Below are 17,368 nucleotides of genomic sequence, written 5' to 3'. Positions count from 1 at the left end.
AATATTACTTACAATTCTTGTCAGATTAGGTCAAAGTCATATTTTGTACATTATTCAAAATAAAACTCTAAACTGCAAAGGGTACTATCCTGTTTTGCCGTCAACTCTGACGTCAACCCCTCTTATAGATACCAAACTATTCCAATAACAAATTTCATTATTGACATCAAATCAATGTAAAACAATGAAAAAACATAAAAATTGCGTTGGTTTAATATCTGTTGTACTGTCAAAAGCAATGAATCTGCATAACCTAGGAGTAATCAATAATGATTGTATTGAATTTTTCTAGATCGATGGCAATATGTTTTCATGGCTTGAATACCTTATTTTACTGTACAGTATGCAAGCCTGGACCTCTTGCACCTGCGCTTGGTAATATTTGTATTACACGGGATTTACTTGTTTTTCAGGCTTTTGCTTTTGACTGTAGTGAAAGAATAAACAATTGTGGTAATTTATGATGTCATGTGAACACTTTTAATTATTGTGTGGTTGACACTTAGTGCTCAGAATAAATGTGATAGAAACAAATCAATAGTATCCTATGTCACATGTGATAGTATCATGGCCCCATTCTAGTAGGATCTATAATGTAGAGTTAAAGTTGGTGGAAAACATAATGAATTGTTGAAGGAAAAATAGGTTGTAGTTTAAAATGTACAAAAAATTGTAGAAGGGAATGTAGGTTTTTGATGACAGCTAGACTGCATTTTTTAATGATATTTGTTGTAAAGTTATTTGATGTGAAACCTTTGGTAGAACATTAAATCCGTTACAAATTGTAAAAAAAAACATTTTCTTTTCCTATTGTGAAAATGATTCATGACATGTGAATAACACACTATCATAAAACAATTGTACAATTTTTAGTTGTTTTCATTTACAATTTGATAACTTCCATTGCATTGAATTAAAAAGTTCTGGTAGTGTTATAAATAATGTTACATTAAAGAAGAAAGAATAATGAACAATATTGATATTTACTTATAAGAATAAGAATTAGATTACATAATAGGAATGATAAATTATTACGGTGTTATCACACTGTTTTATTCCGGTGCATCAGACTGAACCATTCAGATCTAATTGAACTGATTGATGCAAAACTCTTGAAAACTTGATCAGGGATTGTCCATAAAGGTGCCTCATATGAATACTATTAGATACTATCAACAATTCTGTAAAAGGGGTAAATGCCTCTTTCAAGAGGTAAAAGATGGCTCAACTTACCATCGGGAAGCACTATCAACTCGGCTGTAGATTGAATGTTGCCGCGAAGGTTACTGGCAAGGCACTGGTAGATACCGGAGTCCTCCTCTTGCAACCCACTGATCTCTAGCCCCCCACGATCATCAATTCTATAGAAGTCTTCACTCACATCCACATCGATCCCATTCTTCTTCCATTTGATGGTTGGCGTCGGGATTCCGTACACGGTACACTGCAGGACCTCAGTGGTCCCCAATCTAGCGTATCTGTTGGTGGGCTCGTCTAGGAATATGGGTGGAACTAAAAAGAAAAGCAAAGAATTAATTGTGTAGATATAGTTAGGTTATCATAACGTCTGGTTACACATTCATTGGTGAGTGGACTGAAGTTGTCATGTCCGAAGGCTGCTCAGTGTACATATATGTGTAAAATAAACTTATCTGGAAGCCACGCTATGAATCAAGGTACAAATGGATAAGTCGTTTTTCTGTTTTAGTCATGAAAAAGGAAAAACAGAATTCAGCTCTGTGGTTCTGTTTTTAAAAATGTGAAAAGCAAATCGCAACAAGCTTTCCGCTCTGTGATTCTGTTTTCGCACAATCGCATCGCAACCATCAATATTAACGTTGACTCTCTGCTTTGCTTTTCGTTCATCAAAATTAAAGAATTCGAAGTAATATTGTTATATCATGTACACATTGGCAAGCCATGGATGTCGATATGTATTCATGGTTGGGGGCTGTTTTGTTCTCTTGTGAGGGATTTTTAATTTTTTTTTTTGGGTGAATTTTGACTGTTGCAAAATTTGATTTGCGTATAAAAAGGCTATTCATGGCTTGCTTGTTTCCCTTGCTCACAGCATTTTGAAATTAATTTTGCCCTTTGTCATGTCTTGCTCCTAAGACTTAGACTTATGCCACTGACTTCTGTCCAAACTAAAAAAATAGCAAAATAATATATAATAAAATAGAATCAATTTATTTTCATAAAAAATTATATAAATCTGAGGTACAAATTCAGATTCCTTAAATGTATTGATGGATATATACTTAATTCTTTGAAAGAAACAGAAAAAATCCTTCTGTTTTTATTAAAGCATTTTTCAAAATTCAAGCGATAAGTGATGGGACAACATATCTGTAATATGTGCTAGGAAAATTATAGGTGAAATGGCAAATAAAAATGCCATTATTGAATCAACTTTTTTTTTTTATCAGTTATCACTAAACTTCAATAAAAGAAGTCCTTCATGGCAAAAATGATGTGAAAAACACTAAGTGTTTAAGAATTCTTCAATAGAACATTATAAGGCAAATATCACGATAGCTTATCAATAAAAAAAGACCTTTAGACATTGAAAGTTTGCTTGTAATCAAACATGAAGTTGTTTTGATGACTACTCAACAAAAGGCACCATCATCATTACAAATCTGTCTGCCTTTGAATTCATTTCTTAAGACTTCCTGTCCATTCATATTTAGTTGGAAATTAAGAAATAATTCTGTTTTTCACAAATAAAATACACAATTTATAATAAAAGCCAACAGAACGAAAGGCATGGCAAGTCTAGTGAGGGGGTGTTGCATTGAAACCAACTGCAATCACTTGTAAATTTGGATTGGACAGAACCAACAAGATGTTTAATTATTTCATGTTTCCTTTGGCCAGAAAAGCAATCAACTTCAAGACTTACAATTGTTTTTCTCCGACCTATGACTGACTAACAAATGAATTTTATCACCCTCTTGGTATTTTTTATCTCAGGATGAACTTAACAGAACATCACATACATCACACAGCAATAATATATATGAAAGATTGTCTGCAGAAACAATACTCCTTATCCTCTTTAAAGATAAATTCCAGTTCTGGTAACGATCTCAAAATGACTTTTTACAGAATCTAATATAATTACCACCCAAGTGTCTGTTTGTATGAATAAAAAATATGTGCCAAAGGATTCTGGAAGAAATTGTGTAATTGCTGAGAAATAAGCAAAATGAGTGCGGATTTGGTCACTTCCGTCGGGTCTTTTTTCCAGCAATAATAATACACTGTCCCACGTGTGCCTATCTGTGTTGGTGATCTTCAGTGGGAACATTTTTCAGCGTAGATTTCAAGATTTCACAAAGTTCAGTTTATGTAACTGTACCAGATCTAGATCCTCGATGATATACTGACAATTAAGCCTGGTTTTACAGACTTTCTCATGAAATCAGTGTTTACTGCAACTACAGGCATTTCTCTTTAAGCCCATGGGCTCAGTATAAATTTTATTTAAGGGGATGTGAGAAACCCCTTTAAGCTACCCCCTTGCAAATCATATTAGTCTGCATGCAATACTGGACAACATGGAAGCCTCCAAACGCCTCATAATTTGATTGTGAATGCAATTCCAAACTGCCTCCAGTCTATTTGTGCTTCTCCTCAACCATGTTTTAAATGTATTTGTTAAAGATGCAAGACTAGCCAAAAGGTGAAGTCACCAAACTCAACATGCATTTCCAAGATCTCCAGAATTTTTAGCATTCTATTTTAAAGTTCACAAAAAATTTAAAAATTGAAAGTACAGATGAGCTTATTTTAACTTACACTGATTTTCTTCAGGACATAAAAGGTAAAATATCTCTTTGGTAACTCAAAGTTTTAATGATAAGTTATTGGATGTGACATAATTTTTAGAGGGAATTTGAATATTGAACTCCAAACATTTGTAATAATTTCATTGCAGTAACTCAGGATATAGCTTTGGGAATTTTTTTTTTGTTTTTAAGTGTTAAAGGAAACCCATCATCAAACACTTGTAAATGATATATAAATTATTCATATTATAAGTTTCATGAATTATTCTACAATCACCACAATATCATATGACAAAGACATAAACAGAGTGGTCATATTTGACAACATGTTGAAATTCCATTACTATTAGCATAATGGCTGAAGACAGTGAATGGGTTTATTAGCAAGTGGAAGTGGAATACACCACAAATTGTTTCAACTCAAGCAGAGCTAACCAACAGCATGGTGAAAAACATCTCATTTTGTGGTTTTAGAATTGCATCTCAATTTACACTGGATTATGCAGGGATACTCTCAGCAACTGAACAATTATCCATAAGCCAGTACACATTATTTCTGTTAGAGTTGACCAAATTTTTTTGTGGAGGAATTCTGCACATACATGTAAATATATTTTATTTTCTGGATTCAAAACGATTCATATTAATACCATAAAACCAACATATGTATCTAAACTTAAAATCATGGAATGAGAAATAAATTATAGAAAAATGATTAAAATGTAGCTGATAGTTTTTAAACAAAATTCACCAGATCAAGTATCTACAGTATATAAAAATTATCTAAAGCAAAAAAATAACACATACAAATTTTTTAGCCTTAATTATGAATAGCTAATTTCTAAGCAGGAAATCAGGGCCCAATAACACAAAGTTTACGACCAATAGTACGATTGATATCAATGACTTATGGTGGACAAGGCAATCAATCATAACAATCTGTTCTAAGATCGATTGCTGACTTTTATTTGGTTGATCTCTAATAATTGATTTCATCTATAGAAAAGTGTATGAAATAATGAGCCCAAATATATATTCAATGTAGAGGTAAACTCAATTCCAATTTTCTAATAAAGAAAATGGCATTTTTTCAAATCTTCATCACATGATATTTACTGGAGCTAAACGCATTTGTCCTCACAAATTGAAATTCAAGGCATTCAACATTTTATGGCCTGTCCTTCTTTAAAAAGAATTTTCATCAAGCCTTCGTTCCACATACCTTGTACGACAACCCTTACGCCTCTTTCCACTGTGCTTTGATCAAGTTTAGATGTGGCAACCACCCGATAGATGCCAGTATCTATCTCTCCTAGGTTGGTTATCTGCAGACTCCCTTGTCCTAGTCTTCTGTAATGGTCACCTTGCCTGAAATGCAACAAATATACAATTTGCTTTGGTCCACTCTCAGGGGCTGTCATTCATTCAAGATTTGCTTTTGTGATCATCCTTGCAACTATCTTATTCATTGTATAACAAAAAGACCGCTTCAATAGTTTATTTATGTATTAATATCTATTTACATATTTTGTTCATTACCTTTATTTCAAATTAAAGATACCGATTTTCTTGCCCAGATTTTTGTTTATTAAGAATTCTTTTTTAAACATAGAATAAAAATGAAATAAAAGTATATACAACAGGGATGATTATTATTTGTATTGGAAGGGTTATTCAATATATTTAACTTTCCATATAGATCTTGGAAAAAATTCAACATCATGCAAATCATGATACTAACTTCATCATTGTTTTTCTTTTTTAAAGAGGGGGAAAAATCCCTATGAAGAAAAACAAGCTTTTACAAAATGAAAAGAAAAGAAAAGAGCAAGAGAAGGAGAAGGTGAAGTCAGAGAAAATAAAGGAACAGAGAGAGTGAGGAATGTGCAAGGAAAACACTTTTAAATAAAGAACAAATTTACTAACAGAAGGCAATTAAATTGCCACTCATTCAAACTTCATAAAAAGAGCATCTCTGAAAAGGAGTTGATTACTCAAACAAATTTTCAGATGTAATAGTTAACATCGTCCTTATCCCCATCCTAATAGACAAATCCTGCACTGTTTTCATTTCAAGTAATACTGGGATAACAGCCTCATCTTGACATTTACCTGAATATTGCATCACAGAGTGTGACAATAATGCAATCTTTAAGCAAACAAAATTCAACCCAACATTCAGGGGAATCTTACATACACTATCTCCATCTTCTCTCAAACTCCAATCATTTGCCTCGCCTTCATCAACAGGAGACAAGAAAATCAATTCACCTTTGAGAAAATTTGAAAGGTGTATTTGAAGAGGAGCTTCAACTGAGAAATGGAAATGTTTGTCTTTTTCATTTGGGGCGGAGGGGTGGCACGCTATGCGCGAAAATGACGGACAAATGTTTGTGGAATGGACGTCAGCAAACATCAAAAACATTTTGACGGTCATCTCTAATAGCAACTTGACGATAATGGCATCCATTTTAAAGTAACATCCCCCCCCACAAAAAAAAACTTCCCTTGTTAATCTATTAAATATGGATTGCTTTTGTTAACCTGTGTACTGAAGATGAAAATTGATAGGTCTACCCTGTCATAAGGTTAGTTTATATGAAAGCAGCAAATTGAGAGAAAATAGAGTTTCATTAAAATCAATAAATAATCATGGAATTATGATTTTGTATAATTTTAGCCTGTGACATCAGATACTATCTTTCTACAACAAAATGTTACATGATAAATATTTCATAAATTGCTATTTTTGATATGCAAATTTTATTGATCACAATGACGTTGTGGTCTAGTGGTCATGACTTTCGTCTTTCAATCTGAGGTGATGTGGGTTCAATTCCAAGCCATGGTATGTTTTCCTTTGGCAAGAAATTGCATTCGACCCAGGTGAGGTGAATGGGTACCCTGTAGAAAGAAAATCCTTGAATACTCCAGCGCCCAATCAAGGTAGCTGTGCTAAAGCCGAGGTAATAATATCATTATCATGTTAAGCAAGGCCAAATGGGAGAACAGTTTTCGGATCCGAGTTTTAAACTTTCATTCCAATTTTATTCATAAGTGAACTCTTTCCAAACCTTTGATATGTTTTTTCCTAATTCTTCTGGTTTTTCTTTAAACCCATTTAAAGTTGTGTGAATTAAGAATTTACTCTTGGTTGAATACTAACATATTAATCTTTTTTTCTCCCTTATACCACTCTAGGGTAGCTGGTTCTGTAGTAGCAGCTTCAAGAGTGATAGTACTACCTATCAAGGCTTCTATCGGGCTTGGTCCAGGAGCTACTAGGAAGGCCAAGTCCTCTGGACGCTGGGCTGGTGCTGGTTCTAAAGAGATGAAAACAAGAGAAGTGTTGCAATAAAAACAGACGCCGAGTGTGGGCGAAAATGTGGTACAGAGCAGAATGCAAGAATAAATATAGTTCTGAATAATTGGGCTAAAAATGCTAGAAAAAACTCCAATCACTATCACATTGTGTTCATTTATTTCTCTTTCTTTGTAGTTTGAAGGATGCGGTATAAGTGGAAAGAAAAAAAGACGCGATGAATGACATTGTGAATTTTTAAATGATATGAATATAAACATACATCCCACACCTCCTAGAATATGAATGATTTGAGAGTAGAGATATTTGTTTCATTCTTTCTTCATATTCCCATGAAAAATGATGACAAAAATACAATAATATAAATAGTTGGTACTGAATATTTCAGTGAATGAGAATATTTTTGAGGTATGAACATTTTGAAAGACCTATTAATAATGACAAAAAATAATTTAAAAAATCAAGTCAAATGTTTACAAAAAATGACATATTTTGGAGTAGAATGATATAAGCTTTACATAAGAATTTCCCTGAAGATCTACCAAACAGAAGTTCTTTTAAATATGTTTTGAGCACACAGATCATTTGCATATAAGGAGAAAATATTTTCATCTTTGACAAAAGCATCTCAATTGAAACAGTCAGTTAGTATTACTTTATGTTCACTGTATGTTCATACTTCATTTTCATGGATGTGTCACTGTATATGTTTGTTTAACATTTTATTGGAAAACATCAGGGTCTATGATTATCTGCACAATAAAGTTTATAACTGCAGGCATCAGCAGCTGAAGTCGTACCTGTCATCACTACCAGCCCTGCAGAGTTACTACGTCTTCTCTCATTTGGCAATAGAGGGCTCTCTACTTTGCACCGATAGCGACCTGCATCGCCCTCCCTCACGTCCCGAATCTCAAGTGCTCCACTGGGAAGCAGAGTATAGCGAGACGCATACCGTTCTTCAGTCAGATCGATCAACTGGCCATCTTTAAGCCACCTAAAATAAAGAAAAAATAGGGAGGATAAGAGTAGGCTTGGCTGCATTGCTTGTTGCAGAAATCTAGTTTTACTGGTTTTGCTCTTTGTGTTATATTTAGAAATTGGGAAAAGGGGTTTTATTATTAAAGCAATAAAAAAAATCAAATCCAGAAAACGGTTCAATGAAGTGAATGGGAAGAGAGGTGAGGGGATTGCATGGAGTAGGAGAGAGAGAATAAGAAAGACAGGTAGAGAATGGTGAACAGATGAAACAATGGTGGATGAAAATATATGCCACTTAAGATTCTGTTTTCAGACGAGGAACCTTTTCATAAACTATACATAATATGTATGTCCATATACCACATCCATCTAAAGACAATGTATTGAGAAAGAAATGTTCAAATCTTGACATCATTTCACCGAAAAAAGTCATTTAAAATTGTTTCACAGGTTTCTTTCATGCAAATACATGACATGAACTTTCATCAGTAGAAACAATACATTTTCTCAGAGAATCTTTTCTAATCCCCATGAGTTGAATATGGGGCTATTCATTCAAGTCAAAGCTATTGCATAAGTTCCAGTATGCTACATGAACATGAAGTCTTATCCATGAATAATATTGACTGATGACTACAAGTATATGTAATCTCATACATAAAATAGGCAGAGGGCCAAAGTAAGTAATAAATCATTAAAATAGTATCAATATTTACTCATGTGTTAAACCTCTTTACAGTGACATGTACACAAAATTGGCTCAATATAGAAGGTATTCATACTTACGTTGTGACCTTTGGTACCGTTCCATTAACCTCGCATTCAAATCTAGCTGTATCTCCTGGGTATACTGTCACACCAAACGGGGAACGCACTTCTCCAAGAGCTACAAGGAAATAGAAACAAAAGAGAGAAAGCAGAACATAACAGGTTTTATTATTCAAACACTTCTTTTTATAATACTAATGTCAATCAATTTTCATACAGTTTGGAACCCTGTACCATAAAGATGTACTTTCAGTATGTACAATTGATTGCAACGTTTTGCACATGGCTTACCATAGAGCTATGATAGATTTATGATTAATTGTAAATTAACTGTATCTTTAATGTAACTTGGCCCTGGTAAAAATATAATGTAGCACTGCTATTACCTATTACACTTTGAATGTTGGCTAATTTTGCAAGCCCAACATCACCAAAAACATAACTTTTGAAATCAACAAAAAGCAGAACGCCTTGTGCTCTAATGGGCTAGTCTTAAATGTATCCAATGGTTTACTTTCAACCGATTGGACAATATCAATTCAAGTATGTGTAATAGATGTACATGCTAATCTAGAGTAAGGTGCTTAGTGAAAATTAAACTTTACATATCAAGAGAACATTTTCGTCCCATCTATAATTCATGCACAATACAATACTTCCAGTGCCTTTTTTGTTTTCAATTGTACTTTTTCTCACAAATACACAAATGTGACATCAAATTTCAATAAAAAATACAAAGTATTTTACCACAAATTCAGATAATCAATATAAATACAAATCAAGGATTTTCTGTCTTAGACTTTGACAACTCCTGTCGTTTTCAATAAAATAGCAAAATTTTTATTCACCTCATAACCAATCTGTATATTGCACCCTCGCTGCTCTTATAAAGCAGAAAGATTTCAATATGTACACAAACAGCAACGTGAGGTAGCTAACTTTGTAAGAGCTTGTTAAGTCAATACTTCGTATCCCCAGATAAAAATCAATAAATTTTCATTTGCCCTAGAAACTGGATACTATGCCTGGCATTCTGATTTCTATGCCAACGGGGTTTTCCGTTATAGAGCTGCAGCACGCGTCAATATTTTCGCTACACCCGTGCATTGCGAGAAAAGGATCGGCAGCGAAACGTGAATCCTCCCTTTCTACGATTTCATTCTCCACCTTGGATACAATGAACCACAAATTTAACACATCTGAGCTGAAGATCTGAGTAATTCTTCTATCTTTCACACATCTCTCCCAGGACTGGCCCTTTTCATTGAGAAGTAGAACTGCAGAAGATCGATAAATTGTCTTAATGTCAGCAGATTGCTTTACACAGTTGGACAAGGTGTGAGTCAGTGCTCCTCTTTTAGTTCAACCCCATTTTACACACCTTTAATATCAAGTTAAGCCCTTACCCACTGGAATCAGGTGGTCCCAATATAAAGCACATACAAAATACAGTGCCAGGAGTCTATGGGTTAAGATACCTTTCTATAAAGACATACTCATAGAATGAAATAATTCTTTAATTAGGGTCCTTTATTCATATTTGAAACTTCAATTTTAAAACAAGCTGAAGAAAAACAACAAAATAGATTTGATGTCTCTTATGCATACAGAAACACAAAAACGTGTAATCGAGATGGGTTTTTACAGGTTGGTATAAATTGATTTTAATACTCCATGAGGTTGAAATTAACCTTGAACAATTTACTCTGTAAATTACACTAATTAGGATTTCTATAATCCTACCATCCATACATTAACTCGTTGACAACAGATTTGTGTCATTTCTACATGCACATTACAGGGATCATCAGATTTGTACGAAGTCTAGGAGTTAGGCATTAATAAGGGTTGAAGATTCATAAAACTTTCTACAAACAGATCATCACTCTTTAAAAGCAGTTCTCAGCCTTCAATAAGATTAATGTGAAATCCTTTGAAATGGAATGCATGGTACCTGTGTGCACAAATACCTGCAATATAACAATTCCTTTTATCAAATACTTTATTAGAGATCATTTCAATAGACCAAGATGTAAAGGGGGATTAATCATAGGAAGCCCTTGCAAACATTGAAATACTTTGTAGCAAAACAAGATATATTGATGTATACACACCTTACAGAGCTTTAACACAACACTTCTAAAAGCTACATGTATATGCTAAATAATCAAGTGTATTAATTCATGGACAAGGGTGGGATTGTAGCCGGCATAACAAGTAAACTCAAAGACATCTTAATGTCTGCTTTCAATATAGTACCTTACTCCATCTTATATTTTCAGTAAAATAATACTGGAGCTATTTTTTTTATCTCATCCTAACATTTTGTTCAAAAATGTTTTTCTAAGATACAATACACACCTACCTCTTTGCCACCAGCGATAACAATTATGGTAGCATGCATGGTTTGAGACATGTTGTTTGTTTCTCTTAGAAATGTCAGCAAAATTTTACAGGCTATTCAAGAAAAGATTATCTCCTTTTCTAAAAAAAAATAATTTGATGAAAGGCAATAAAGTTTTTCTCTCTTTCATTTTAGAGAAGAAATGAATCTAATACTATAACTAACCAAACAGTCACTCTACACCTTACTGAATCAGTGTTACTGCACGCGGTAAAGATAGCAAAATGACAGTTAATATTGTCATGAAGTTTGAAGGGTATTTGTATGCATGTAATTTGTTGGTAGAAAATTTGTACAAAAAGAACCAATACTGAGGGAAATTAAATATAATTATGATGTTGAAAATATATCCAAAGATGGCATTAAGGCATTTTGTCTTCTTTCTTTTTCTCTGACACTTAAAAGAATGTCAGCGCTGTTGCCCAAACATCTAGTGACGTTGATAATTTCCTGACATATTGGTTTCTATTCACCATGTAGGCCTACAGGTAATGAACAAATATAGATATATCATAGATATAGGCCCTACCTCAATGACCCAGCAGAGTCTTAAATGGACCATAGCAACTTTCACACTAGTCCAAACTCACTATTGTACTTGTGTCCTTGTATCACCACACAACCTTCAATGATAACTTGACTTTCTCACCCAATGAAACACTACCAAGGAACACCATGCTTTTGTCCAAGATACCATCAGAACAATAGAAACACCACCTACAATCAAGACAACCTGTCAGTTCCTGATGGCTATCATCAATTTGATTGATTTACTTGCCTTTTAAAGGTACACAAGAACTTCTCAGAACTGAGCTCAGATGTCATTCACCATGAAATGGGAAAAGGGACCACTTTTTACAACTAGAATAATTATGCAACGATATGACATAGAACACATTTAATAGAACAAGAAACATGTATTACATAGGAAATTATACCTTCATATGCAAATGACCATCTTAACTAGCATGGTCATCCCATCCCATGTTTCTCTAAATGAAAGTAGGGTATTTAAAGATTTCAGCAACATAAGAGACAGTATGATAACATACTGCATGATACATACAAACACAATGTAAATACTTTTCACATTCTTTTGTCCTTCTCCAGATCGGCACACCTTGTGGCATCATGGGTCATAAAGCATTGACAAAGCTGACTATTGTTGACGTTCCTAATCAAAACGTACATTATGACGTTAACATCATTATCACAGTGCTGTACACACACAGTCATAATGTTCTATAACTGGATGATCATGTGCTTTGTTTATTTTGGTTCAAAGCAACTATACAAGCTTTATTGAGTTTTAATAATAGAAATCAGTACTGTCTGACATTGTTCTGCGGCAGTATGACTTTGAATATGGAGTACCCTTAAAGTGTTCAAAGTTGGATAAACTGGAACTCATCAAAAGTGTATTAGTTTGCAAAGCTAAATATAAATTTATGCTCTCAAATAATATCACCAAATAATTTTTTAATGTTAAGTAGATCGGTCATCTTTATTATTTGCAGCAAATTTTTAAAGTCACATGACAGACCCATATCATTTTGCAAGAACATTTTTTCTATAAAGCCTACTGAAATCAATTGTGTTCTTCGCTTACATTTAAACATATGATAAGACGATAGTACTGGTAATACTGGTAGAAGATGTAGTACTGGTATACAAACACATTCAACCTTGTGTCAGAAGTATAAGGTGAAGTTTTGCATCTTCATTACCACAATGAGGCATTCTGGTAATGGTAATTGGAATAAACATTCATGAAAATGCACATTCATTGCGACCCTTCTTTTCTTACTGAAAACATGAATGGTTTAGCCTTGTACCTTATTTCAATCAAGCCACACAGCAAAGGATGGCACTGACAAAATGCCACATGCCTAAATAGCAAGATTTCCATTTTTTATCTCTCAAATCAGAGTTAACAAACTAAAAGATGAAATAGCATTACCATAAAAGAATTTTGAACAAGATTGATTTTTATTCGTTTTTATCGTGACTTCCATAAAACAAGCTTCTGGCTGAGATTCAAGTGGGCCGACCTTCACTATTTAAAGAGATCACACCCTAAGGCTTAGAGCATTGTGATTCAATGTCAAAGGGAACTTTAACTAAGGTCTAAGAACCTCTATTGAATAAACCTATCGAAGCACGGGGTAAAACTTTAGAAAGCTTATATCCAGTGTACTGCAATTACATTTCATGCTTCATATAATATATAATACATCCAACCTAATCTTCATAATGACTTAAGAATTGGAATTCCCAAAGATTTATTTTGTAAGAAATAAATATAATGAACTTGAGAATAAAACACTAATCAGCTCATTCAGCTGTACCATTTAAGTTGAAAGGTGATAGAATGTACTGCACCCAAAAAATTACATTGTTTATTAGATTTAAGGAAGGTTGTTACTACAACCATTTGAAATATGATTTAGAAATATTCAATTATTCCAGTCTTTTCATATTTCTCATCTTATTCTTCTCACTAACATATTCTCTTTTTTCCAATCTTTCTCTCTCTCTCTCCTGTCTGAGATTCATTCTTTCTCTCTGTCCAGATTTTGTACACTCCACTCTCCTCTTTTTCTTTCACCCCCCCTCCTCCTATACTCTACTCTCTCCTCATCTATATTTCTAAGCCCCCCCCCCCCTCCATCTCCCCTAATGCAAAGTTTGCTCATTATCCTTTTTTCCATCTCATTATCACTTTTTTATACTCTCTTTTGTTCCAGTCCATTTCTTTGTCTCTGTGGTGCAGGGCAAGTCTTGTGCATCTCTTGAGTGACAGGACCCGCTTCTTTGGACAGGAGTATCGAAGGGCGATCTGGAGTGGTCTTTTAGGGGATAGCTAATACACCATGAGTCATTCTCGGATACCATGTTCAGCCCCTCTCCAGACGCCTAGTATTTGCCAAGCGAATCAAACCCAGGTCCTACCCCATGGAGTATGGATGAAAAAAAAGGGGGTTAATTTGCATGGGCTACTTCAAGATCTCCGCCGCTCTCCCCCGTTCTCAAATTCCATTCCGTAATGAAGGGACATGTCTTGTATGTACTAGGAAGCACAGGACCCTGGGGATCGTAGGGACAGCTAGTTTCGTTACACTTTGCAGGAATTATGATGCTTTCAGATCATATTCCCATTTTTTTTGGCTGCCCACTTGAGGCGGATATGGTAGGGTTTTGATGGGAACTTGTGTTTCGGCAAACAGAGGAGGGGCAGTGAATCATACTTGGGCTGAATTCATCTCAAAACAATGAAATAACCACCATCAGAGCACCTCGTTCAATTCTTATAATCCATGTGAACATTCTTCGTGATTCATGTTCATTCTGATTCTCAGAATTGGTGTCTGCATTCACATTCTCTATGACATTATACTTCAGTGATGCTATGTGTTTCTATCTAATGTAGGTATCTTTCTGAATTCCTTTTCCATTTCTAAATCTGAACCAAATGTATTTTGACAGAGAAATAATGCATAAAGCACACCCACTTCCTTGTTTCATATTTAAGGCTGATCTACCATTTTCTTCTTTTTTTCGACACTCATTACTCTTTTTCTTGAATATCTCTGAAAATATTTCAAATTTTCAAAAATATTTCAAAATCTAAAGAAATATAGATGTATATAAACTCAGTTTTTATCATAAAAAATCAATATTTGTTACCCATAAGTAGCACAAAATTGAGGGGAAAACTGCAATGTAGGCTTAGAAGAGTATGGCTACAATAATGAGAGTTGAGCACAAGCAGGTGAGAATACAGAGTTCACACTCAAGGAAATGATTAAATATTACTCACATCATATTATCAAAGAATATATTCCAATCCCCATCTCCCTCCCATCCATCAAAATCATGACTGAAGTTTGATAAGAAGCAAACAGTGGATCGTCTCTTTAAACACCATGTCTTGACGATCAAACATGGTCTGGTCCATTATAACTGACTCATTCTAAGCTATACCGACGGTAATCCCACTGTAATTGGGCCTTCAACAGACATACAGATAAATCCTCATCAGCTTGGGCTTTAACAAAATTCTATATTTTGTTTTCCTCGTCATTCTTGGTGGATGGATATGAGAGTTTGATGCAGTGTTTTATTAGCCAGGAGTTGGCAGTGTTTGAGTTGTTCAGTCTTGACATGTTTATTCTACCTGCCTAGCAAATGATGTGTTGAAGTATTGTAAATGATGTGTAACAATTTCTCTCTCTCATCTCCATCTTTACTTGCCCTCTCTGCTTTGCTCAATCACCTTTCTCCATACCCCAATCAATTCCCTATCCCCCATTCTCTCTCTCTCTCTCTTTCTTTCTTTCTTTCTTTCTTTCTCTCTTTCTTTCTTTCTTTCACTCTCTCTTCCTCTCATCATTTCTTCCTCTTTTATGATCTTGGTTATAAAATCTTTTTCTTTCTTCTTATCTCTCATTCAAAGTTTGAAAAGGAAGATTCATTTCTTTTTTTCATCATACTTTGCATAAGCTAACATCTTTTAGATCATAACATCTACTGATCACTTTGGAAATTGTGACACATAAAGACAAAGAATCTCAGAACACAACAAAATGGGTTTTTCAGTAATATCTTAAGTAGATATGAAATCCCTAAAATTCCCTATAAAGAAACTACAGATACAAGTTCCATGTTTACTGAAATCAATTACATTCACATCACCACATCCCATGTATAATGCATGCATGTCATGTCAACCATACTGAAATTTACACATACTAATAAACCAAGGAGATACATCCCACATGCATGATCACACTCTAGGTGTTCTTCCTCTTCTTTTCTTTTCTCAAGCTTAATAATCATAGCAGAGGGAGATCAAATCAACCATCCTGAAAATGTACACATGAGCGAAGAAAACAGACTCTCAGAGGCAACCGCAGTAAAAAATCAGAAAATTTCAGGACTGAGGAAGGTTGACAAGGCTGCCGTTTGGAGTAAACATTTTGCCACTTCATCCTGTGAAAAGTTTACAGAAGGATTTGGTGGCATTGGACAACTTTAATTCGCTTCTCTTTGCACCCCAAGAGGTGTTTCTAATATCCTGAAAGAAGACATGTCAGTCATCAATGAAGGCTGGTTACTTGCTCGAGTTTTCACGGTTTCCTGTATCCCAACTAACATGGGCTTTAGGAACATTGAAACAGCTTTCTTTATCAATATTCCAGCATTGAATTTTTTAGAAATTCTGTAAAAATTAAAAGATTAGCAATTTTTTGCAGTTTTAACGTTTGCTAAGCTCCACCCCTCAGTGTATTGCAGCAATTGCATCTCACTGCAATAAAGCCAATAGATGCAACTTTGTCAAGGTTTCAAGACTAATGTACTTACTTGCAAGTGTGACACGGGCGCTGCGACTTCTGATGGTGTCTTCTAGAGAATTTTTCAAGGAGGTGGTACAGTAGAAGTCTCCGGTGAGCAAGGAGACTGGAGTACGAGGCATGATCTGCAATGCCCCTGATGGTAGGAGGCTGTAGTAGATCGAGTCTGAATAAGAGATTTTATTGCCATCCTTGTACCACTCGATGACGATACCACTGGATAGTTGGGAAGAACAATTGAGTGTAAGACCAGAACCGTTGACCACCAGTGCATCTCTGGGTTCTGTGGAGAAGCGAAGATTGCTGTAGCGGTGTTGTGACGATACTGGTGAATGGAGAAAAATAAGAAGATATTTACGATAATAATAATAACAGTTATGATAATGAAAATAAGAATAATTGCCCTCATAATAACAGCAGCACTAATAAAAGTAGTATCTTATTTGCCCAGACTAGCCAGCTCCCTATTAAAACTGCTCTACCAACAAACAGAGCATAAGATCATGTTATTCTTCCTTAATCTAAATGCCAAGCGATTAACTAGAAGGCAACATTTTCCTTTTTTTAAGTTTCTGGTAAGACTTGGTCAGAACTAAAACCCCAAAAATTACATTCAGGTAATTCATGAATATGGGGTTGCTCTTGAAATTTTTAGTATTATTGCAGAAAGATTAATATTCACTGATGGCAAATAAAATTTCTGTCTAATACTGGATAAGAAACCAAGAAAATTCTCATACCAAGC

The 17,368-nt window shown here is 34.5% G+C and overlaps 1 protein-coding gene across 1 annotated transcript in view; it reads right to left on the bottom strand.

Moving 5' to 3' along the window:
* LOC121411057 (neogenin-like) overlaps nucleotides 1-16,985 on the bottom strand; it is a 62,206-nt gene extending 45,221 nt beyond the window's left edge. Inside the window, exons 1-6 of the mRNA XM_041603540.1 lie at nucleotides 16,634-16,985; nucleotides 8,884-8,983; nucleotides 7,917-8,113; nucleotides 6,961-7,117; nucleotides 5,017-5,162; nucleotides 1,234-1,512 (exon numbers count right to left, since the gene is read on the bottom strand). Coding sequence (XP_041459474.1) covers nucleotides 1,234-1,512; nucleotides 5,017-5,162; nucleotides 6,961-7,117; nucleotides 7,917-8,113; nucleotides 8,884-8,983; nucleotides 16,634-16,745 — 991 coding nt within the window. The 5' untranslated portion in view covers nucleotides 16,746-16,985. The remainder of the gene's footprint in view (nucleotides 1-1,233; nucleotides 1,513-5,016; nucleotides 5,163-6,960; nucleotides 7,118-7,916; nucleotides 8,114-8,883; nucleotides 8,984-16,633) is intronic.
* Between the last annotated feature and the right edge of the window lie 383 nt (nucleotides 16,986-17,368).

Source organism: Lytechinus variegatus, chromosome 3, assembly GCF_018143015.1.
Source record: "Lytechinus variegatus isolate NC3 chromosome 3, Lvar_3.0, whole genome shotgun sequence".
NCBI lineage: Eukaryota > Metazoa > Echinodermata > Echinoidea > Temnopleuroida > Toxopneustidae > Lytechinus > Lytechinus variegatus.
This window is presented reverse-complemented; position numbering and strand designations above follow the sequence as displayed.